Genomic DNA, 25,203 nt, shown 5'->3' on the forward strand with positions numbered 1-25,203 from the left:
TTTAGTATAGTTATAAATAGGTAATTTATTAAGTGATCAATTCAGAGATGCATATTTGAATTGCATGTGTGTGTATATATGCATTTTTCTTTTTGTATTGATATGTGGATATGCACTGAAACAATTGTTTTTGTATTTGCGTTATCCCTGTACAATGAGATTAAAAGGAGTTAATTTCGGTTAGTCAGGATATGCTACTAACTGCCCCTTTCCTTATCATATTGGCTGTTCAATTTCAACCTTATTTACAGGCATTGGCGTTAAGGATATCTTTACCCCTTAAATCATCCCTTACTGTTTTGGTAAATGTATTCCTGGCAATAGGTAATCATGCTAGTACGGTATATTATGTTATCACAACAGGACAAGTTTTAGTTCATTTCAACTTTCCCGTATCATCTGTCCCTTTTTGTCGCTGTATATTGTACTTCACAAATAAATTCATCAATAAAGTAATGATAACACGATGAATATATTGTCAAAAAAATATAATACAATAAAGATGTAGCCTACCTGTTCTCGTGTTGTGTGCAGCAGTATCTAATCCCTCTGCCCTGATCACTGAATGTGCAGGTGTTGGAAAACAAACGGATTATCAGGATGCTTTAAATGTGAGGACATACTGTAATCCTGCATACAATTACAACTCTGGGATTATCATCAACCTCCCAGTGATTAATGAAACCACACAGGGTTCATTTCTCTGCCTGGGTTCTCGTTCAGTGTCTTAAAAATGAGTATTAATGGAAAGTAAAATATAATGTTGGGCTATAAAGGAACTACAGCACGGTCACATGACTTCACGTCACCACCGCTAAGCTAAAGGTGGCTAATGTTGGGCTATAAAGGAACTACAGCACGGTCACATGACTTCACGTCACCACCACTAAGCTAAATGTGGCTAATGTTGGGCTATAAAGGAACTACAGCACGGTCACATGACTTCACGTCACCACCGCTAAGCTAAAGGAGGCTAATGTTGGGCTATAAAGGAACTACAGCACGGTCACATGACTTCACGTCACCACCGCTAAGCTAAAGGTGGCTAATGTTGGGCTATAAAGGGAGACGTGTGGCGCAGTGGATTAATGCGCTGATCTTCGAATCAGCCGATAGCAAGTTCGAGTCCCACTGCAGTCAGCATGTCGTTGTGTCCCTGAGACACTTCACCCCAAATTGCTCCTGTGGGGATTGCCCACGGTATTGAGTATGTAAGTCGCTTTGGATAAAAGCGTCTAACAAGTGACATGTAATGTAATAAAGGAACTACAGCACGGTCACATGACTTCACGTCACCGCCGCTAAGCTAAAGGTGGCTAATGTTGGGCTATAAAGGAACTACAGCACGGTCACATGACTTCACGTCACCACCACTAAGCTAAATGTGGCTAATGTTGGGCTATAAAGGAACTACAGCACGGTCACATGACTTCACGTCACCACCGCTAAGCTAAAGGTGGCTAATGTTGGGCTATAAAGGAACTACAGCACGGTCACATGACTTCACGTCACCACCACTAAGCTAAATGTGGCTAATGTTGGGCTATAAAGGAACTACAGCACGGTCACATGACTTCACGTCACCACCGCTAAGCTAAAGGAGGCTAATGTTGGGCTATAAAGGAACTACAGCACGGTCACATGACTTCACGTCACCACCGCTAAGCTAAAGGTGGCTAATGTTGGGCTATAAAGGGAGACGTGTGGCGCAGTGGATTAATGCGCTGATCTTCGAATCAGCCGATAGCAAGTTCGAGTCCCACTGCAGTCAGCATGTCGTTGTGTCCCTGAGACACTTCACCCCAAATTGCTCCTGTGGGGATTGCCCACGGTATTGAGTATGTAAGTCGCTTTGGATTAAAGCGTCTAACAAGTGACATGTAATGTAATAAAGGAACTACAGCACGGTCACATGACTTCACGTCACCGCCGCTAAGCTAAAGGTGGCTAATGTTGGGCTATAAAGGAACTACAGCACGGTCACATGACTTCACGTCATCACCGCTAAGCTAAAGGCGGCTAATGTTGGGCTAGAAAGGAACTACAGCACGGTCTCATGACTTCACGTCACCACTGCTAAGCTAAAGGAGGCTAATGTTGGGCTATAAAGGAACTACAGCACGGTCACATGACTTCACGTCACCACCGCTAAGCTAAAGGTGGCTAATGTTGGGCTATAAAGGAACTACAGCACGGTCACATGACTTCACGTCACCACCGCTAAGCTAAAGGTGGCTAATGTTGGGCTATAAAGGAACTACAGCACGGTCACATGACTTCACGTCACCACCGCTAAGCTAAAGGAGGCTAATGTTGGGCGTGATGATGTTTAGTCAGCTCATTTAGACACTCGTTAGCAATCTTTAAAATGTTTACTGATGTATTTTATGTCCTAGAATTAAAATCTCTTCAGCTTGTGTTAACCACAGACCTTATTTCAGGCTAACAACCAAAAACACATTCAGAAAACCATTGACTTCCAGACCAGGGGACAGGAAGTGGTAAAATGACGACACAATACTTTGTTGTAGGACCCATTCCTGCAACACTCTTCTCTTAAAGTTTGAAACCTGGAGAAGAAAGGGAAAGAAATCAATAAAAAGTTTTGACATTTGAAAAATTGCTGGCAAAGAGTCTGGAGACAGATTACTTCATTTTCTGTGACTTCTGAGGATGACATTTCTGATATGAAAAGGTCAATAGGCTTTCATCTCAGATTCTAATTTCCACCACAGCTGCAGACAGTCAGATAAACGAGACAGATTACGGTGGAGTTTAGAGCTTTGGATATTTTCACCCATTAAGATAATGTGTTCAAATGAGGGAGGCCATTTGCAACATAGATTAAAGCCTTTCACATAAACGTGCTAAATATTTTAATAAATCAGTAGCTACTAACCGACAGAGGTGGAAGTTTTGGAATACTTTGTTACTGTACTTAAGTACATGTTTCTGGTATCAGTACTTTACTCCACTACTTATTTTTCTGACGACTTTTTACTTTGAATTCTTAAATTTTGAACACAAATACCTGAACTTTCTACTTCTTACATGTTGAACCCAAATACCTGTACTTTCTACTTCTTACATGTTGAACTCAAATACCTGAACTTTCTACTTCTCACATGTTTAACTCAAATACCTGTACTTTCTACTTCTTACATGTTGAACTCAAATACCTGTACTTTCTACTTCTTACATGTTGAACACAAATACCTGAACTTTCTACTTCTCACATGTTTAACTCAAATACCTGTACTTTCTACTTCTTACATGTTGAACTCAAATACCTGTACTTTCTACTTCTTACATGTTTAACTCAAATACCTGTACTTTCTACTTCTTACATGTTGAACACAAATACCTGTACTTTCTACTTCTTACATGTTGAACACAAATACCTGTACTTTCTACTTCTCACATGTTGAACTCAAATACCTGTACTTTCTACTTCTTACATGTTGAACTCAAATACCTGTACTTTCTACTTCTGACATGTTGAACTCAAATACCTGTACTTTCTACTTCTTACATGTTGAACACAAATACCTGTACTTTCTACTTCTTACATGTTGAATACAAATACCTGTACTTTCTACTTCTTACATGTTGAACACAAATACCTGTACTTTCTACTTCTCACATGTTGAACTCAAATACCTGTACTTTCTACTTCTTACATGTTGAACTCAAATACCTGTACTTTCTACTTCTGACATGTTGAACTCAAATACCTGTACTTTCTACTTCTTACATGTTGAACACAAATACCTGTACTTTCTACTTCTTACATGTTGAATACAAATACCTGTACTTTCTACTTCTTACATGTTGAACCCAAATACCTGTACTTTCTACTTCTTACATGTTGAATACAAATACCTGTACTTTCTACTTCTTACATGTTGAACTCAAATACCTTTACTTTCTACTTCTTACATGTTGAACACAAATACCTGTACTTTCTACTTCTTACATGTTGAACACAAATACCTGTACTTTCTACTTCTTACATGTTGAATACAAATACCTGTACTTTCTACTTCTTACATGTTGAACCCAAATACCTGTACTTTCTACTTCTTACATGTTGAATACAAATACCTGTACTTTCTGCTTCTCACATGTTGAACACAAATACCTGTACTTTCTACTTCTCACATGTTGAACTCAAATACCTGTACTTTCTACTTCTCACATGTTGAACTCAAATACCTGTACTTTCTGCTTCTCACATGTTGAACACAAATACCTGTACTTTCTGCTTCTCACATGTTGAACACAAATACCTGTACTTTCTGCTTCTCACATGTTGAACACAAATACCTGTACTTTCTGCTTCTCACATGTTGAACACAAATACCTGTACTTTCTACTTCTTACATGTTGAACTCAAATACCTGTACTTTCTGCTTCTCACATGTTGAACACAAATACCTGTACTTTCTGCTTCTCACATGTTGAACACAAATACCTGTACTTTCTACTTCTTACATGTTGAACTCAAATACCTGTACTTTCTACTTCTTACATGTTGAACTCAAATACCTGTACTTTCTACTTCTCACATGTTGAACTCAAATACCTGTACTTTCTACTTCTTACATGTTGAACTCAAATACCTGTACTTTCTACTTCTTACATGTTGAACTCAAATACCTGTACTTTCTACTTCTTACATGTTGAACTCAAATACCTGTACTTTCTACTTCTCACATGTTGAACTCAAATACCTGTACTTTCTACTTCTTACATGTTGAACTCAAATACCTGTACTTTCTACTTCTTACATGTTGAACTCAAATACCTGTACTTTCTGCTTCTCACATGTTGAACACAAATACCTGTACTTTCTACTTCTTACATGTTGAACACAAATACCTGTACTTTCTACTTCTTATATGTTGAACACAAATACCTGTACTTTCTGCTTCTCACATGTTGAACCCAAATACCTGTACTTTCTACTTCTTACATGTTGAACACAAATACCTGTACTTTCTACTTCTCACATGTTGAACTCAAATACCTGTACTTTCTACTTCTTACATGTTGAACTCAAATACCTGTACTTTCTACTTCTCACATGTTGAACTCAAATACCTGTACTTTCTACTTCTTACATGTTGAACTCAAATACCTGTACCTTCTACTTCTTACATGTTGAACTCAAATACCTGTACTTTCTACTTCTTACATGTTGAACTCAAATACCTGTACTTTCTACTTCTTACATGTTGAACTCAAATACCTGTACTTTCTACTTCTTACATGTTGAACTCAAATACCTGTACTTTCTACTTCTTATATGTTGAACACAAATACCTGTACTTTCTGCTTCTCACATGTTGAACACAAATACCTGTACTTTCTACTTCTTACATGTTGAACCCAAATACCTGTACTTTTCTACTTCTTACATGTTGAACTCAAATACCTGTACTTTCTACTTCTCACATGTTGAACTCAAATACCTGTACTTTCTACTTCTTACATGTTGAACTCAAATAACCTGTACTTTCTACTTCTTACATGTTGAACTCAAATACCTGTACTTTCTACTTCTCACATGTTGAACACAAATACCTGTACTTTCTACTTCTTACATGTTGAACTCAAATACCTGTACTTTCTACTTCTTACATGTTGAACACAAATACCTGTACTTTCTACTTCTTACATGTTGAACCCAAATACCTGTACTTTCTACTTCTTACATGTTGAACCACAAATACCTGTACTTTCTACTTCTACATGTTGAAACACAAATACCTGTACTTTCTACTTCTCACATGTTGAACACAAATACCTGTACTTTCTACTTCTCACATGTTGAACACAAATACCTGTACTTTCTACTTCTTACATGTTGAACCCAAATACCTGTACTTTCTACTTCTTACATGTTGAACTCAAAATACCTGTACTTTCTACTTCTCACATGTTGAACACAAATACCTGTACTTTCTACTTCTTACATGTTGAACACAAATACCTGTACTTTCTACTTCTCACATGTTGAACTCAAATACCTGTACTTTCTACTTCTCACATGTTGAATACAAATACCTGTACTTTCTACTAGTGTTGTGATGTCATGTGTTACACACTTTTTGTTTCTCTAACAGCTCAGATCATGGATCCTGCTGTGATGTACAACTCCTGCAGGAATCTGAGAGGCAGAATAACACACAGCAAGACCAGAAGTCCCAGCAGCTGGGAAGCACTAAAACAAACCCCTCAGTGTTGAGCAGCTGGTTTAACTTGCAAGGTGTCAATCAGAGAGGGCGTGTTCAGAGAGGGGAGACGCAGGAGGAGCGCTCACTAAGCCTGGAAACCGCGACACCGACTGTAAGAGGAGTTTTATGAGTAATTGGAGCTTCAGATGGAAATGGGAGGACAGCTACGTATTGAATGACAGTTCAGAGACTCAAGACTCACCCTTTTAAATGTGGTTTGTAATTTTATTGTATTTATTATAATTGTATTCTTTTTTCATTCTTATTTTAATCTGTCATTTTTTTAATTCTAATTTTATATTGTAATGTATTTGTATTTTTTAAATGTTTTATTCAGTCCTGTGTTTTGTTTTAAGTGTGTTTCACAAATGTATGTTTTACTTGGTATTGATTTCCTTATATTATTGCTATTATTATAATTATAATTATTGTATTATTGTATTTGTCTTATTGTACTTTGTATGTGTTTATCTTATTTAATTTGTATTTAATTTATTTGTAATGATTGTTTTAGTGCTTGAGTCCTGTGTTTATTGACTGGTTTTAAGTGTCTTCACCAATATCAAATGTATGTGTTAGTTCGTATTTAATACCTTTCATTATTATTATTATAATTATTATTTTGTATTTATTTTATATTGTATTATTTGTTGGCTAATTCAAGATCCACCTTTTTAATTCAGCTTGTACTTGTTGATTGACCTCTGTTGGTTCTAAGTGTTTTTATTCATCACAAAGTTATGTGTTACTTGGTATTTATTACCTGTTATTATAATTATGTTAATATTCAATGTATTTTAAATATTATGTTTTTGCTTCAAATGGAAGCATCTTCTCAAATAGACCATCTCTGACTCAGTGGGTCACGTGAGGTTCCATGACGTCATGACGCACGGCGCTCCGGTGTAAAATGAATTTGAGGCGGAATGATTCTCGGCTGTGAGAAGACATCCCTGACCTGAACCTGATCACGACCTCTTAAACCACCGCTCACTGACTGGAGCTCAGGTCAGTAACTTCACACACCAACACATTTAAATAGTTACTGTTATTGTTTTTAGAAAACGAGCAGAATGTCATGTTAAATTCACTTTGGTTGGCTCTGGTTTCGGACCGGTGTCCACGTTGAAAACTTGTTTACAAAGGTGTCCATTCATTCATAAGGACACATCGGAAACAACCGGCGATTTATAGATATATTTGACAAAGTAACTACTATAACAGCCAAGTTGTAACTAGTTAGTAAACACTTGACATCTCTGACTTTTGCATATACGCTTCCCTAATACAGCTGCATTTAAATACCCTGTATACTCAGTAATCCCATGAACTACACACTACTAGTCCTAACGTCACTGTAATCCTATTAACGTTATTATTTTGAGAAAGTGCCACGTGTCTTCTCAGCAGCGGTTCCTGTTTTCAGAGGTGAAGAAGTACTCTCATCTTGTACTTGACTAAAAGTAGAAGTACTCAGATCTTGTACTTGAGTAGAAGTATTCAGATCTTGTAGGCTACTTTAGTAAAAGTAGAAATACTCAGATCGTGTACCTGAGTAAAAATAGAAGTATTCAGATATTGTTCTTATCTTGAGTAAAAGTACTCTCATCTTGAACTTGATTAAAAGTCGGAATACTCAGATCTTGTACTTGAGTAAAAGTAGAAGTACTCAGATCATGTACTTGAGTAAAAGTAGAAGTACTCAGATCTTGTAGGCTACTTTAATAAAAGTAGAAGTACTCAGGTCTTGTTCTTAAGTAAAAGTCGAAATACTCAGATCTTGTACTTGAGTAAAAGTCGAAATACTCAGATCTTGTACTTGAGTAAAAGTAGAAGTACTCAGATCATGTACTTGAGTAAAAGTAGAAGTACTCAGATCATGTACTTGAGTAAAAGTAGAAGTACTCAGATCATGTACTTGAGTAAAAGTAGAAGTACTCAGATCTTGTACTTGAGTAAAAGTAGAAGTACTCAGATATTGTAGGCTACTTTAATAAAAGTAGAAGTACTCAGATCTTGTACTTGAGTAAAAGTAGAAGTACTCTGATCATGTACTTGAGTAAAAGTAGAAGTACTCAGATCTTGTACTTGAGTAAAAGTCGAAATACTCAGATATTGTACTTGAGTAAAAGTAGAAGTACTCAGATCTTGTACTTGAGTAAAAGTAGAAGTACTCAGATATTGTACTTGAGTAAAAGTAGAAGTACTCAGATCTTGTACTTGAGTAAAAGTAGAAGTACTCAGATCTTGTACTTGAGTAAAAGTAGAAGTACTCAGATCTTGTACTTGAGTAAAAGTAGAAGTACTCAGATCTTGTACTTGAGTAAAAGTAGAAGTGGTTTAATGAGTAGAGTAGTAGTACTGCACATTAGAGGAACGTTACTTATACTTCTACCCAGCTGCAAAGCTTAGGTAATAATTCAGATTTTTCCATTAAAAAGTATGATTTGTTTGTTCCTGTTAAACCCCGAGCCTGTTTTTCAGGTTTCAGGCTCGAAAATGACATTCCCAGAACAAATGACCATATCTTCCCTTCTAAAAGGGTTAAATTAATAATCTTTTTTCTCAAAGCAATGATAAACCTGTGAGTTGGATGTAGAAAAGTCAGAATCAATATAGATGTTTTTTATTTTAAAGAAAATTCAGATTGAACATGGTAAAAAAACTGTAAATTATAGTGTCCGTCCATAAGATATGTTGTACTTATAGTGAAAACTAACCTTGGATGATGGGTTAGTAGACTAAAAGCTTTAGGAATCCAAAGTACAACATATAATAAGTACCCTGTATCAAGATTGATGCAAAACAAGTGATATTTGACCTTTTTAGACAGATTTAGCAAAAAAACCCTCTTCTGGGGCCATTTGGGTGGATTTTCCATATCTCTGGCCCCCCTTCTTCGATTTTGACATGTGATATCTCTTTGACCGTTAGAGCCAATGGAATCGAGGGGAACTCCCACATACTCCTTATTTGGTAATGTGTGTGTATTAGACTGCCGCATAGCCAAGACCAAGCAGCAGCCACTCTGGTGGCTACCATTAGCAGCTAACTTTTGCTCTGCGATTTTTACATAAAAATGGAATTATGGATTATAAATGAAATAATTTTTTTTATACAGAGACGTTAAAACCCTATGGACTAACCGATTCAGCCGCTTTTTTCTCTCGTTTTAATGCCATTGAACACGTCTTTTGATCAGATTAACAGCTACGGTGAGACGATCTCCCCTAGAAGCTCCGTAAAGGTACGTGTTGTGATGTCTGTGTTTGCTTCCCCTGTCGCGAGTTCGGATCGCTCAACTTTATCTGCGTTCGCCATTTCGCTAGTTCCTCAAATTACTGACTACATTTGAATGCATCCCTCTGACCAGCTCTCATAGTATGCCTCTCGTCCAATGAAATGACTTGCTCGCTCTATGACGCGTTGAACCCAATGTGAGCAAATTACTCTGAATGCTGCGACGCAGCACCTGAGATTGCTTCCAAGAAGTTGTTCACGTTTTCAATTTTTTACGTTTAGCGTTATATTCGTTCGGTACACACGTGTGCCCGAACGGCCCATACCGAATAATTTCGGTACGAATACGTATACCGTTACACCCCTAATAGATATAGTGTAAAGTAGCATGTAACCGTATTATATTCTTTGAAAGCTCTTGAGGGCCACATAAAATGAAGTCGCGTGCTGGATTTGGTCCCCGGGCCTTGAGTTTGACACCCCTGATTTAGAACATATTTTTGGGTGTTTTTTTAATTTTGTCAATATATCTTTTTATATTTTTTAATTTACATTATTTATTTTGTGTTTTATTTATAAACTTTTCTGTTTTAAGTACATTTTTCCATTTTTACTCACTAGGTTACATTTAGTTTTCAATGCAGTATTTGTACCACATGGTAAGAGTACTTCAGAGTAAAGGACCTGAATACTTTCTCCAACACTTACATGTTAATATTGTCCTTTTAATGTTGTTTAAACAGCAGGAAACAACTCTAAAACATACTTTTCAATCAAAATAGGTCCTGTTTTTTTTATCTAGAATTGTTTACCTGCTGAAAACAAAGCTAAATTCACAATAGTCACAAGTATCTCAAGCCTTTTGACCTCTGTTTGTCAAGGCTGTACAGATATAGTCACCTATCATATTTCCTGGGTTGTTAATGTTGCCCTTGGTTTGGAAGATATCAGTGCTGGTGATTATCAGTTATTAGTAAGGGGTCACATTAATGGGTAAACTGGAGTGTATGCATGAGGGAAAGTGTCATATCTCTATTGTGATGCAACTTCAAGAGGAAGGAGAATTTCTCTGCCTCAGCTAAATGTCAGAAATATGCCGACACCCAATGACCCGACATCTGATATCTGCTCACCTTCCACCTCACTCTGCATGTGTAGGGTCATACTTGGTTTTATTGCACATGTTAAGAGATGTATAGATCTATTTGCTGTTAAAGACTCAGCATTTTGAGCACTAACAGTTCCCTTGGGCACTGAGAACTTCCACACCAACACTATGTGCAATATACATATCAATATAATTAACATCATTGCAATACACTCGCTGCTATATATATAACTATGTGCAATATTATATTATAAGTATTATTAATAATGCTATGATAACCTGTAATTACGTAACTGCCACTACGTTTGAATTTTTGCACTACTAACTACTAAATACTGCTAATAATGATTGCATTGATTGTGTGACCATCTATGTTTCTACGTTTCATGTTGTCTGTAGATGTTTGCTCTTTTTGCTGCACTTTTAGTGTACAGTTTTGATGCTGTGTTTATTGTGTTTATTGTATTTTGTTACTCTGGCACAACAATTTCCTTCGGGATGAATAAAGTCTTATCTTATCTTGTCTGAAAGACAATGGTATTTTGTGTGTGTTTGTGGTTAAAAAGCCTGAAATTAAGAGAGATATTTGAACGTTTTGTTCTACGACATAAAATACGTCATTAAATACCCCACTGGTGAATTAAAAAACTGCGGTTGCTAACAAATGTCTAAATGAGACGATTAAGCGCTGTCACGGCCAACATTAGCCTCCTTTAGCTTAGTGGTGGTGACGTGAAGTCATGTGACCGTGCTGTAGTTCCTTTATAGCCCAACATTAGCCTCCTTTAGCTTAGCGGTGGTGACGTGAAGTCATGTGACCGTGCTGTAGTTCCTTTAATGCCCAACATTAGCCACCTTTAGCTTAGCGGTGGTGATGTGAAGTCATGTGACCGTGCTGTAGTTCCTTTATAGCCCAACATTAGCAGCCTTTAGCTTAGCGGTGGTGATGTGAAGTCATGTGACCGTGCTGTAGTTCCTTTATAGCCCAACATTAGCCTCCTTTAGCTTAGCAGTGGTGACGTGAAGTCATGTGACCGTGCTGTAGTTCCTTTATAGCCCAACATTAGCCTCCTTTAGCTTAGCGGTGGTGACGTGAAGTCATGCGACCGTGCTGTAGTTCCTTTATAGCCCAACATTAGCCGCCTTTAGCTTAGCGGTGGTGACGTGAAGTCATGTGACCGTGCTGTAGTTCCTTTATAGCCCAACATTAGCCGCCTTTAGCTTAGCGGTGGTGACGTGAAGTCAGGTGACCTTGCTGTAGTTCCTTTATAGCCCAACATTAGCCACCTTTAGCTTAGCGGTGGTGACGTGAAGTCATGTGACCGTGCTGTAGTTCCTTTATAGCCCAACATTAGCCACCTTTAGCTTAGCGGTGGTGACGTGAAGTCATGTGACCGTGCTGTAGTTCCTTTATAGCCCAACATTAGCCTCCTTAGCTTAGCGGTGGTGACGTGAAGTCATGTGACCGTGCTGTAGTTCCTTTATAGCCCAACATTAGCCTCCTTTAGCTTAGCGGTGGTGACCTGAAGTCATGTGACCGTGCTGTAGTTCCTTTAATGCCCAACATTAGCCACCTTTAGCTTAGCGGTGGTGATGTGAAGTCATGTGACCGTGCTGTAGTTCCTTTAATGCCCAACATTAGCCACCTTTAGCTTAGCGGTGGTGACGTGAAGTCATGTGACCGTGCTGTAGTTCCTTTATAGCCCAACATTAGCCACCTTTAGCTTAGCGGTGGTGACGTGAAGTCATGTGACCGTGCTGTAGTTCCTTTATAGCCCAACATTAGCCTCCTTTAGCTTAGCGGTGGTGACGTGAAGTCATGTGACCGTGCTGTAGTTCCTTTATAGCCCAACATTAGCCTCCTTTAGCTTAGCGGTGGTGACCTGAAGTCATGTGACCGTGCTGTAGTTCCTTTAATGCCCAACATTAGCCACCTTTAGCTTAGCGGTGGTGATGTGAAGTCATGTGACCGTGCTGTAGTTCCTTTATAGCCCAACATTAGCAGCCTTTAGCTTAGCGGTGGTGATGTGAAGTCATGTGACCGTGCTGTAGTTCCTTTATAGCCCAACATTAGCAGCCTTTAGCTTAGCGGTGGTGATGTGAAGTCATGTGACCGTGCTGTAGTTCCTTTATAGCCCAACATTAGCCTGAAATCACAAGTGGTGTTAATATGTGGAGATTATCATCATAAACATGTGCTTATTTTCTGCAGTAAAGAGTAATCTTATTGGGAAATCCCATTGCTTTTTGTGGAGGGAACCCTTGAGCTGCTATCTTTCTACAAAATGCTAAACTGAACATCTCTCTTCTTTAAATCCCTCAGATAAGGGCTCGATCATGACAGATGCTGATGACTTCTGTCCTACAGCAGAAGATGGAGCTGAGAGCGATCAGCAGCATCCTCTCATTCTCCAGAGAGTCCAGGAAGAACCCAAAAGCTGGCAAACCGGCGTGTCAAACCGGCTCAAAAAGAACTGCTCGTGCACTCCAAAGAAAGCTAAATCCAAAATACTGGGTTTCGTCCCGATTGTAAAATGGCTGCCTCGCTACCAGCTGAAAGAATGGATTCTGGGCGACGTCATGTCTGGACTTATTGTAGGAATCCTATTGGTCCCTCAGTCCATAGCTTACTCCCTATTGGCCAGTCAGGACCCCATTTATGGTCTTTATACGTCCTTTTTCGCCTCCATCATCTACGCACTTTTAGGCACTTCCAGACACATTTCGGTGGGGATCTTCGGGGTCCTGTGTTTGCTCGTGGGTCAAGTCGTTGATAGGGAGTTAGCGTTGGCAGGATACCTCCCAGAAAACAGCATCTTAAGTAGCAACGACAGCTCCATCCTGCTGGGAAATAGCAGCTTTGGGATGGATTGTGACAGAAGCTGCTATGCTATCACCGTCGGAGCTACAGTTACTTTCACAGCTGGAGTTTATCAGGTAGGCACGAGTACACACATCCTTCACTCAAGTAGAAGTACACACATCCTTCACTCAAGTAGAAGTACACACATCCTTTACTCAAGTAGAAGTACACACATCCTTTACTCAGGTAGAAGTCCACACATCCTTTACTCAAGTAGAAGTACACACATCCTTTACTCAAGTAGAAGTACACATACTCATGTTTAAAAATACTCTGGTAGAAGTACTGACTAAACTTCTTTACTCAAGTGAAAGTAAAGAGGCTTTGAAATGTACTTCAGTAAAAAGTACCCATAACTAGCAGCTGCTTTAAAGAGTACCTGACCTCCCTTTATATCAATAGAACAATAATGTCATTGTTAGCTAATGAATGTTTCCATGCTGAACAACGGCAACATGACAACGTTTCCATTGGTCCCTCTTCTTTAGAGAAGACCAGGAAATGATGGATACACGGATCGTGCTCAAATCAATAGGCACGCAATGACTCTAAAGAATAATGATCACGCATCAAACACACATTCAGACTAAAGGAACCAGACAAAGCATCATTAGGTATCATTAAGTAGGTATTTCGGCATTCTTTTAATACTGTTTTTGCCATCAAAAATCGAAATGTTAAATTGTGGTTTCGTACTATTGTACTAAGAAAGATTGCATTAGCCGACTTTCTAAAGACAATAAATAAAGCTTGTGAACCGCGTTTGATTTTACCCCCACTGTTCACAGCGTGCTCAAAGCAGCAGTGGTGTTTATGTTGTCTGTGGCTGACTACATATTGGTATCTAAAGCAAATGGAGATAGTAGTTTGAGTCACTCGAGTAAACACAAAGGGGGGTCCAAACTTATTTCTCCGAAGGCCACATGCAGAAAAATATATGAAGGGCTGCCGCTCACTAGAGGTTTATCGCCTCATAAGTTCAGTTATAAGTTGGTAAAATCAATGAAATGTAGGTAAAGTATGCTTGACACTTAAATCACAGCTCTCCATACGGTTTCATGTATTATGTTGGCAGTTCATTCCTTAAAATGGAAGCCTTAGATTGCTTATAATAAGAGGAAATAGGAAGCTTGTTATGTAAATAAGTTATTGCGCCCCGCCAATTTGTTTCTATGTGTCTGCCAGCACAAGAAAGGCTCTTGAGTTCTAGCACCAGGGCCGGTTCTAGCCAATTTGCTGCCCTAGGCGAGATTTTATATATAAAGAATAAATGAAAAATCTCTACTAAAGACAATACACTACAAAAACAGAAACGTATTGACATAGGTAATATACGTCAAAATGGCTTCAAATGTATTCAGTATTGTATGAACATGTTTGATTTGGGGGGTGGACATCACATCCTCTAGGGGGGGGGGGGGGGGGGGGGGGTTATGCTCCCCCGGGAAGATTTGTTTGAACATTTTAAAGTAAAATGCTTCAATCTGGTGCACTTTGAGCAGAATTACTAGAGACTAGATCTAGGGGGTACAACTCTAAACACCCATATGAAAATGGTTTAATCAAATAAGTTAACCAATAACCTTCCATAGCCAATATGAAATAAATGTAACTTATTTTATTTTTGTTGTTCATTTATATCTTATTTTCCCTAGTTCGGCCCTGCCAGTGCAGACAGTGGCAATGTCTCAAGATTTAGCAAAAATACAGCTTTATTGAACATACAGTAACACAAAGACTAAACATCCACATAACAAACAATCAAAAATGAAAAAGGGTTGACACTTATTATTATTTTAATAATAAAAAAAAAAGTTAAAACAATTTATTTGTTTGGGTACCTGGCACGCATATTTGTATATAGGGGAAACACTGCTGTTTAATATATATGTACATGTATATTTAAGAAGTACAATATAAAACAAGCACAAGGCTCATTTCTGGGTCATATTTCAATATACTTTTTGAATTAGTTGAGGGCCAATAAAACATGGCCTGCGGGCCGCATTTGGCCGCCAGCAGCGAATATTCGGCACGTTCTCATCATGTGTAACGTTACTGTTTGAACGGCGTATAGAGCGGCTTCATTATGGCAACTGGACAACAGCTAAGCTACTACTTACAGCATTCAGGTGACTTTTCATAGTTGTTGAGCCACCGTGGTGGGCCAGTTTCATATTGCATATTTGGAACAATGCCTTCGTCTTATCGCCGTGAAATTTAAATACAGCTGAAGTCTTCGGCGTTTTGTTTTGTGTGTGAAGCGAAGTGAAGCGTGATGCTGTGTGTGAAAGCGATGTCAGGCGCCCAAGCTGAGATTGTATATATTTCCGCATTTTAACAGTGCAATTAAAAAGTATAAATATAGTATAATAATGTGGCAATTCGCCTTTATTGATAGCATACATTTAGGACAAAAAAAACAAATATCCGAATAACGAAATTGAAAACCGAATAGTAGGCCGACGACCGAATGTTCAGATATTCGGGTACAGTCCTAATATTTGCAAGAACTGACAATCTGGGGACTCAGGGAAAAACAGATCTAGGTTTTGGACGAATGGCCAATTTTGCTTAGGAAGGTTTCGTTACAGAGTGAAATTACCCTAAAGTCTAACTAACTACACTGTAGCTATGTATAAAGGACAATAAAAGCCTTGACCCCTCCCTCTTATTCCCGCTCTCTTCTTCCAGGTGCTGATGGGTATTTTCCAGGTGGGCTTCGTCTCCGTCTACCTCTCAGACTCTCTGCTCAGTGGCTTTGCTACCGGAGCGTCTCTGACCATCCTCACCTCCCAGTTCAAATACCTTCTGGGTCTGAAGATCCCTCGTCCTCAGGGCTGGTTCACTCTCTTCAAAACGTGGTACAGCGTGCTCTCCAACCTGCAGAACACCAACGTCTGCGACCTGGTGACCAGTCTGGTGTGTTTGATGATCCTGTTACCGACCAAGGAGCTCAACGACCGCTTCAAAGCCAAGCTGAAGGTACAGACCGGGTTAGTCCTTGTTGACCAAGATTATAGTCAGCTTTTTGGTCAATTGAAGCTTGCTATTGGTTAAGACTACTTGATTTCACATGTTGTACTGCTCTTGGGTCCGCCTTCCTGCCTAAACAGTCCTTTACATTTAAAGTCTCTATCTCTCTCTCTCTCTATCTCTCTTCTCTCTCTCTCTCTCTCTCCTCTCTCTCTCTCTCTCTCTCTCTCTCTCTCTCTCTCTCTCTCTCTCTCTCTCTCTCTCTCTCTCTGATAAGAGTAGTCTGGGTTAGGTAGTTGTTTACTTTGGTTAAAGAAGGTGTAAGAACCATAGACTGTATATATAAATGGACGTAGTATCCGTGACGTCACCCATAGAATTCTGCAGAGTTGCCGTGAAGCCCTTAGTAGGCGGAGTCGGCCACTAACGGCTCGACTGTGACGTCAGAGTCTAATCCCGCCTGCTCCAAATAAGGGCAAAGAGGCGGAGCCGAGGCGGGACCAGCTGCCTCCGAACTGGAAGTAAACAGAGCTAGCTCAGGCTAAGAAGCTAAGCTAACATGAAATACATGCATACCAAGTTACTGCTAACAGTGTAGTACCCCTATATAAACAATCTGCAAGAGAATTAGCTATATTTTGTTATTCTTAATGCTTGTCATTCACACGTTGAGAAAAGACGGACTCCACCGCCCGGACCTAACGGAGCCGCAGTGGGCTAGCTCCGGGACGCCGGCTGGAGCTAGCCCCCTGCGGCTCCGTTAGCTCCGGCGGCCACCACTGGGATAATCGGGTCCCCTATTAACATTTGCTCCCATTTAGCATTATGGGCGTCATAGCCATCGACTATAAAAGTCTTACCCAAGGCTGAATCATAAACTAAAATGTGTATGTATGCATAAAGGGTTACGTCCTTAGCTGGCTAATAAGTAACAAGCTAAGCAACCAAGCACACAAACACCTGCGAACGGGGTTAACATGTATAATAATATTATCATTTTAGACTTCTTGGAAGTTCTGTTAGTACATTCAAGCGCACAGCACGACATACCTAGCGGCCCATGTATGAACTGCAGTGTGTGGCACTTCCGTATTGGCTTCCCAGCTCTACCCCACGGTTTGCCGCTTGGTAAGAACCTGCCAATGACTGCATCTCAGACCCCGGCCACACGAGGACGAAAACGGCTAAACGCATAGGATTAACGCAATCGCAAACAAGCTTCCGTCACGCAATAGTTATCCGGATAGTGTCTGTCCACACGAGACCGCTCCGTTTAGCTCCAACCGCTGGAGAAGCTGCAGTACATAAGCAGGAGCCTGTACGTGGCGCTGTAACTTCCTCCACAAAAGCAGAAGAAGCATGGTTGTCATGGTTGCCCTTCTGTTTATTCTCCGCGGTGGGGGCCGAGGGAAGCGGGCAGAGTTTTTCGCCAGTCAACGTGAATTAAAGTTTAAATCTTCCGACAAAATTATAAAAGTGCCGGTCAAAGGTCACGGAGCCTCTCTTTTTCCTCCCTCTCTTCGGACAGCGCCAGTGTCTGTCTCATGCAGCAGCTGATCCAGTAATGAGCAGTGTTGTGCTAGTTACTGAAAACCAGTAACTAGTTACCATTACTAGTTACTTAAACCCAAAAGTAATGCGTTACTGTGAAAAGTAACGTTGTAGTTACTTAAAAAAGGTCTCCCATTAATGCCCTTATAGCCTTCCTTTCAGTACTGTTATTGCATTGGAGAATAATACAATCTGTTGATCAACTTGACATGCATTATATGCAATCTGGATTGCATCGATATTAGCTGGCTTTCCATTTTTGTATATTCTTTCTCCAGGTAGTTGGAAAAAGTTTTCCATCCCATATGCCGTGTGCCGCCCGGACATGCTATCATGCTAACTAGCTCCCTGAAAGCGGGTGACTCCACTGTAGCAATAGCCTGCATGTGTTCTACAACATACCGTGCAATGGCTTTATCGACTTTTCCCTGGCTAGCAGTCCCTCGGTTAAAATCCAGCCGCTGTTGCTTAGGTGGAGGTGGAGTGGCGTCGGCTGAGTCTCTGTGGTCTTAGCTACTAGCTTCGTCCCAGCATGTTGTTTTTGCAGAAGAGATTTGAATGACTGGTTTGGGCAGTAGATAGGATCTTTGACCCGCCAGGACACAACTTACATTTAGCAGAAACTTTCTTTTCTTTGTGCTCGACAAAAGTGAAATAGTGAGAATATCTCCAGGTGGAGAAACTAGACTTGAGCTCCGCCGCCGCCATGATAGTCTTGTTAGTAAACAATAGTGATGTTACGTATTGCGCCGAGGCTTCGGAGCGTGTGTCGAGTAATCCCCGAAGCTTTTTGTGAACCTTGTATCGAGGCTTGTATCGTTTTGGGCCAGTGACGTCATCGATGACAAACGAAGCCTCGCTGCCTGTCGATACCACGTGACTGCTTCACGAAGCGATTCTGATCGGTTGAACCGTTGAACCACAACGCTCATAATACCAATGGATGTATAATAAATTACCCCTCCTGTACCCGGGCCCGCTGGTGACACGATGGAATTAAAAGAGCTCAGAACCTCACCTATATAGAGGTCGGAACATGTCATAAGTATAAATAGATGCAAGCATAAATAAATGTAGGAAAAAAAACATGAATGAATAAATACAGGAATAAATATGTTACAGTGTTTTCAGTGAGATTCAGCGTGTGTGCTGTGGCTCAGCTGGTTCAACGACTCGTCGATACGTATTTTTTGTTGTTTATAAAAGCTACAGCTAAATGAGATAATGTAGTTAATAAATGTATTCTTTGATATGGTTTAGCCTTTCTCAGGCTACAACATGGTTACGTTTATGAATATTAGTAAGGAATACAAATCCCTCTTTGCAATGTTTACCAGCCTCCTTAGGCTTTTCAATCACAATCATTCAACTGGAATAAAAACAATATTGTTAACATGAAAATGATTTTATGTTGGTTGTTTAGAGTTATTCTAAGGCTTTACTCATTGGGAACTTGGTATGAGATAGAGCACACTGTTGAGATGTCCAATCTGCCTGTTTTACACACTTTGACCAGCAGGGGGTTTGTGTTCAAATGAAGCCCATGATGAACCCTCATGAGATGAACCCTTTTGCGAACCAATTGGCTGGAAAGCTTCAAAGCTTCATAAGGCTTCATCTCGCCATCACTAGTAAACAACACAAACACGCCCACAGCGTGTCTCCGCATGTGACACAGGAAGTATCAAAGTACATTTACTCAAGTACTGTACTTAAGTACAGTTCTCATCTCTGTTCGCCTGGCTGTTGACTATATAAAAAAACTAACGCAGTAACGGAGTAACGCACCATGTAGTAACGGTAACTGAGTTACTGAATTAAAAAAGTAATGCGTTAGAGTACTAGTTACTGCCAAGTTACAGTAACGCGTTACTTGTAACGTGTTACACCCAACACTGGTAATGAGTGACCCGGCCGACAGTAAAAATAAATATATTTATAACTAGTTTAGGTAGTTTGAGAGGTGTCTCCGTCCTGTCAGATTAGACTTCACTCGCGTTTATGTCCATATCGAGAGAAAGATAAATAATCTGAATTCAGTGTGCAGTTTACTTTGACGCGGGGGTGAGCAGCAGAGGTGGGGAGAGGCGGGGCTATTGCCTCATCATTATCAGAAAATGATCGCTGAAGCTGCAGTACATATCCACAAAAGCAGCGAGTAAGATCCCCCCCGGATGTGTAAGTCTGCTGTAGATGTTGCACAAAGAACTGTAGCATGGTCAGTAGCGTCCGGAGCACGATAGCAACTCTGCGATCCGCCATTGTTGTTGTTGTTGGTGGCGAAACACATCAGCAATGGCGCGGGGTAAGCGGAGGTGAGCAGAAGAGGTGGGGAGAGGCGGGCTATTGCCTCATCATTATCAGAAAATGTTCGTATAGGGCGCACACACGGAGCCGTTTGACCCCCCAGAGCGTTGCGTATGCCGTTCTATCCACCTTGGGACCCGTTATCGTTTCCTCAGTCGTTTAGTGCCGTATTCGGTCGTCCTCGTGTGGCCGAATGGTCTATATGACACTAAACAGTAACGCAAACGGCCGTTTTCGTCCTCGTGTGGCCGGGGCATCAGTCTCAGCTATATTTTGGGGTTAATCTTATTTTGGCATGCTAATAGTTTTGGTATAATTGTCAAAGCAAAACTGAGCTAAAGCAGGAATAACATTCAACTGAGAAGAGTAAGTCTGAGCCCAAGATGAACTAGAAAGGACAATTAATTAACGTTTTTAATTTACATTCATTTAGCTGATGCTCTAATCCAAAGTGACTAACGATGAGTGAAATAAACCATAAAGACACAGCTTGCAGGTATATTCGCTTCAAATAAGCCAAACTGATGCATTGTTGGGGGGTTGCCACAGCAGAAGCTAAACAGGTAGCCATTCAGTCTGCAGTCGCCTGGTGTCAATGGGGAGCTTGTTCTAACATGTTGGAGCCAGGAGGGCAACAGGCTTGTCTTGTTCAGGGTATCCGGGTCCAGCTCTGTCCGATTGGCCGTTACAGAGCAAAGTGCTGGAGTGAATGGTTTGTTCCAGCCTCCCATCATCTTCACCCCTCTACCTGATGTGTAATGGAAGCTCCGAATGAAGAACAAAGCGAGTCTAGTCCAAACTGAACGTCTTTACTTTAAATTAATAAAACAGTTTCCAACAAGAACGCTAGAAGACGGGGGAAATGCACTCGACATACTCATTTCAAAACATAACAGGAAAGAGAATGAGCAGGACACATACTTGCACTTCAAAATAAAAGCATTTCTTGTTAAACATTTTACCCTTAACTTTTGTCCAGAAGCAAATAAACAACTTATTTTACTGCCTTAAAGCTCTCCTATTATGCAAAATGCACTTTTTGATGTCTTCTCTACATCACCATGTGTCCCCAGTGTGTCCTCGGTGTGTCCCCGGTGTGTCCCCAGTGTGTCCTCGGTGTGTCCCCGGTGTGTCCCCGGTGTGTCAGGAGACTCTCAAAGTGATGTCTTCTCTACATCACCATGTATCCCCGGTGTGTCCCCAGTGTGTCCTCGGTGTCCCCCCGGTGTGTCAGGAGACTCTCAAAGTGATGTCTCCTCTACATCACCATGTGTCCCCATCCTCGGTGTCCCCCCGGTGTATCCTCGGTGTCCCCGGTGTGTCCCCATGTGTCCCTTGTGTGTGTCCCCGGTGTGTCAGAAATAAACCCCTCTCTCTTCTCCTCCGTACCCACATCTCTAAAAACGGGGAACAACGGAGCTGATCCAGATTTGCTGCGTCATGACGACATTACTAAAATGTGGGCGGGCTTTACCCCCACGGGCCAATCAGAAACGTTGCTGTCAGAAACAATGAGATGTGTTCTGGAAGTAATATGGTCTGTGTTTACATTAGCATGCTAACACTCAGAGCTAACCTGTACTGGAGAGAGTGTGTGAAGAAGCAGGAAATCAAAAGGAAGTCACCTTGTGGTAAACCTGAGAGAGAGAAAGAGTTTGAGCTCCATCCTGTTTCAGAGAGACGTTTTTTTATATATTTTTTATATGTCTGAGACCCATAATATATGCCTAAAAATAGCATGATAGGAGACCTTTCAATAGTTATTTTCTCATTTAAAATGGTTATCTTTGATGTTATCTTTAATTGTATTAATCTGTGTGAATCTGTGCTGTCTTGTTTTTCTATTTGACCCTGTTGATGTTAATCCTATTTTATCTTATTCTCTTTTCTTTCTCCTCACCCAGGCTCCAATTCCCTTCGAGCTCTTCGTGGTGGTGATAGCGACGCTGGCTTCTCATTTTGGAAACTTCAACATCGACTACGGTTTGTAGAATCTGTTTTATATAATCATGTGATTTAAGCCATGCTATTTAGTTTCTGGAAAAAGGCCCATCTATTTCTACGACCACCAAAGACGTGATTTCCATGTTGAGCAACGGCAACATGACAACGTTTCCATTGGTCCCTCTTCTTTAGAGAAGACCAGGAAATGATGGATACACGGATCGTGTTCAAATCAATAGGTACGCAATGACTCTAAAGAATAATGATCACGCATCAAACACACATTCAGACTAAAGGAACCAGCTGTTTGGAAAATGAGAGAAGTAGAAAGTACAAGTATTTGAGTTCAACATGTAAGAAGTAGAAAGTACAGGTATTTGAGTTCAACATGAGAGAAGTAGAAAGTACAGGTATTTGAGTTCAACATGTAAGAAGTAGAAACTACAGGTATTTGAGTTCAACATGTAAGAAGTAGAAAGTACAGGTATTTGAGTTCAACATGTGAGAAGTAGAAAGTACAGGTATTTGAGTTCAACATGTGAGAAGTAGAAAGTACAGGTATTTGAGTTCAACATGTAAGAAGTAGAAAGTACAGGTATTTGAGTTCAACATGTAAGAAGTCGAAAGTTCAGGTATTTGAGTTCAACATGTAAGAAGTAGAAAGTACAGGTATTTGAGTTCAACATGTAAGAAGTAGAAAGTACAGGTATTTGAGTTCAACAGTGAGAAGTAGAAAGTACAGGTATTTGTGTTCAACATGTGAGAAGTAGAAAGTACAGGTATTTGAGTTCAACATGTAAGAAGTATAAAGTACAGGTATTTGAGTTCAACATGTAAGAAGTAGAAAGTACAGGTATTTGTGTTCAACATGTAAGAAGTAGAAAGTACACGTATTTGAGTTCAACATGTAAGAAGTAGAAAGTACAGGTATTTGTGTTCAACATGTGAGAAGTAGAAAGTACAGGTATTTGCTTTAGAAAGTACAGGTATTTGATGTTCAACATGTGAGAAGTAGAAGTACAGGTATTTGTGTTCAACATGTAAGAAGTAGAAAGTACAGGTATTTGAGTTCAACATGTAAGAAGTAGAAAGTACAGGTATTTGAGTTCAACATGTAAGAAGTAGAAAGTACAGGTATTTGAGTTCAACATGTAAGAAGTAGAAGTACAGGTATTTGAGTTCAACATGTAAGAAGTAGAAAGTACAGGTATTTGAGTTCAACATGTAAGAAGTAGAAAGTACAGGTATTTGTGTTCAACATGTAAGAAGTAGAAAGTACAGGTATTTGTGTTCAACATGTGAGAAGTAGAAAGTACAGGTATTTGAGTTCAACATGTGAGAAGTAGAAAGTACAGGTATTTGAGTTCAACATGTAAGAAGTAGAAAGTACAGGTATTTGAGTTCAACATGTAAGAAGTAGAAAGTACAGGTATTTGAGTTCAACATGTAAGAAGTAGAAAGTACAGGTATTTGAGTTCAACATGTAAGAAGTAGAAAGTACAGGTATTTGAGTTCAACATGTAAGAAGTAGAAAGTACAGGTATTTGAGTTCAACATGTAAGAAGTAGAAAGTACAGGTATTTGAGTTCAACATGTAAGAAGAGTAGAAAGTACAGGTATTTGAGTTCAACATGTAAGAAGTAGAAAGTACAGGTATTTGAGTTCAACATGTGAGAAGTAGAAAGTACAGGTATTTGTGTTCAACATGTAAGAAGTAGAAAGTACAGGTATTTGAGTTCAACATGTGAGAAGTAGAAAGTACAGGTATTTGTGTTCAAAGTGTAAGAAGTCAAAGTACTAAGTAGTGGAGTAAAGTACTGATACCAGATAAATGTACTGAAGTACAGTAACAAAGTATTTGTACTCCAATACTTCCCACCTCTAACTCTTCCCGTCTCTGTGTTTATTGATTCCTCTTTGTCTTGTTCTCTAATGTTGTGAGTGTAACGTCTGACCCCTGACAGGTTCTGGTGTTGCTGGTACCATCCCCACTGGTTTCCTCCCTCCTCAGATGCCTCTTTGGTCTCTGATCCCAAATGTGGCCGTCGATGCTTTCTCCATCGCCATCGTTGGATTCGCCATCACCGTCTCTCTGTCCGAGATGTTCGCCAAGAAGCACGGCTACACGGTGGACGCCAACCAGGAGATGTACGCCATTGGTTTCTGCAACATCCTGCCGTCGTTCTTCCGCTGCTTCACCACCAGTGCAGCGCTGACGAAGACGCTGGTGAAGGAGTCGACCGGATGCCAGACGCAGATCTCAGGGATCATCAGTGCCCTCGTCCTGCTGCTGGTGCTGCTGGTCATCGCACCGCTCTTCTACTCCCTGCAGAAGTAAGCAAACAATCAGTTAAAGGTCCCCTATCATACTGTTCTCATCAATATATCCCAGGTCTCAGATATATCCAGAGCCTGTCTCTGATTGGCTGAAACACCAAACAGATCATGGCAGCATTACCCATAATCCCCTCTGTTTCAGCCCTGTTTCCAAAGTGCTGATTCTCTGTCTGTTACTTTAGATGAAAGTAAGGAGCCCCTCCCCACGCCCCTCTGAGAGACATTTGGTTACAAAGAACTCAATGGAGCTCTAGAGGAGATTCAGGTGATAAGGGGGGGGGGGGGGGTACCTTGGTTGCTGATTGGCTAATGGTTACCAAGACAAAACATCGTTATGACATCATCAAGTGGCCAAAATCTGATCAGCTCATTTTCAGACAGGTTTTTATAGAAATGGATCAAAAAGAGAGAGAATCTTTGTTCCTGAAACTTTCAGAGTCTCTTTCCACAGAGGGGACACATGTTGATGTAGAAGAGACATGAAGAAGGGACACATGTTGATGTAGAAGAGACATGAAGAAGAGGGGACACATGTTGATGTAGAAGAGACATGAAGAAGAGGGGACACATGTTGATGTAGAAGAGACATGAAGAAGAGGGGACACATGTTGATGTAGAAGAGACATGAAGAAGAGGGG

General features: G+C 40.2%; 2 protein-coding genes across 3 annotated transcripts in view; one reads left to right on the forward strand and one right to left on the reverse strand.

The window, feature by feature from the left end:
* Window positions 1–18,632, reverse strand: part of LOC117557039 (rod cGMP-specific 3',5'-cyclic phosphodiesterase subunit alpha-like) — a gene marked incomplete at its 3' end in the record, with an annotated part of 54,818 nt that extends 36,186 nt beyond the window's left edge. Inside the window, 2 exon segments of the mRNA XM_034232716.1 lie at window positions 514–561; window positions 18,589–18,632.
* On the forward strand, window positions 7,144–24,562 carry slc26a2 (solute carrier family 26 member 2; the record flags this gene model as incomplete). Of its 2 annotated transcripts, XM_034232718.1 has the most annotated exon segments (6): window positions 7,150–7,247; window positions 9,442–9,486; window positions 12,911–13,524; window positions 16,145–16,435; window positions 22,189–22,267; window positions 24,193–24,562. In XM_034232718.1, coding segments are annotated over 4 exon segments (1,340 nt in total), but the record flags the coding sequence as incomplete, so codon positions are not given.
* Between the last annotated feature and the right edge of the window lie 641 nt (window positions 24,563–25,203).

Source organism: Gymnodraco acuticeps, unplaced genomic scaffold (genome assembly GCF_902827175.1).
Source record: "Gymnodraco acuticeps unplaced genomic scaffold, fGymAcu1.1, whole genome shotgun sequence".
NCBI classification, from domain to species: domain Eukaryota; kingdom Metazoa; phylum Chordata; class Actinopteri; order Perciformes; family Bathydraconidae; genus Gymnodraco; species Gymnodraco acuticeps.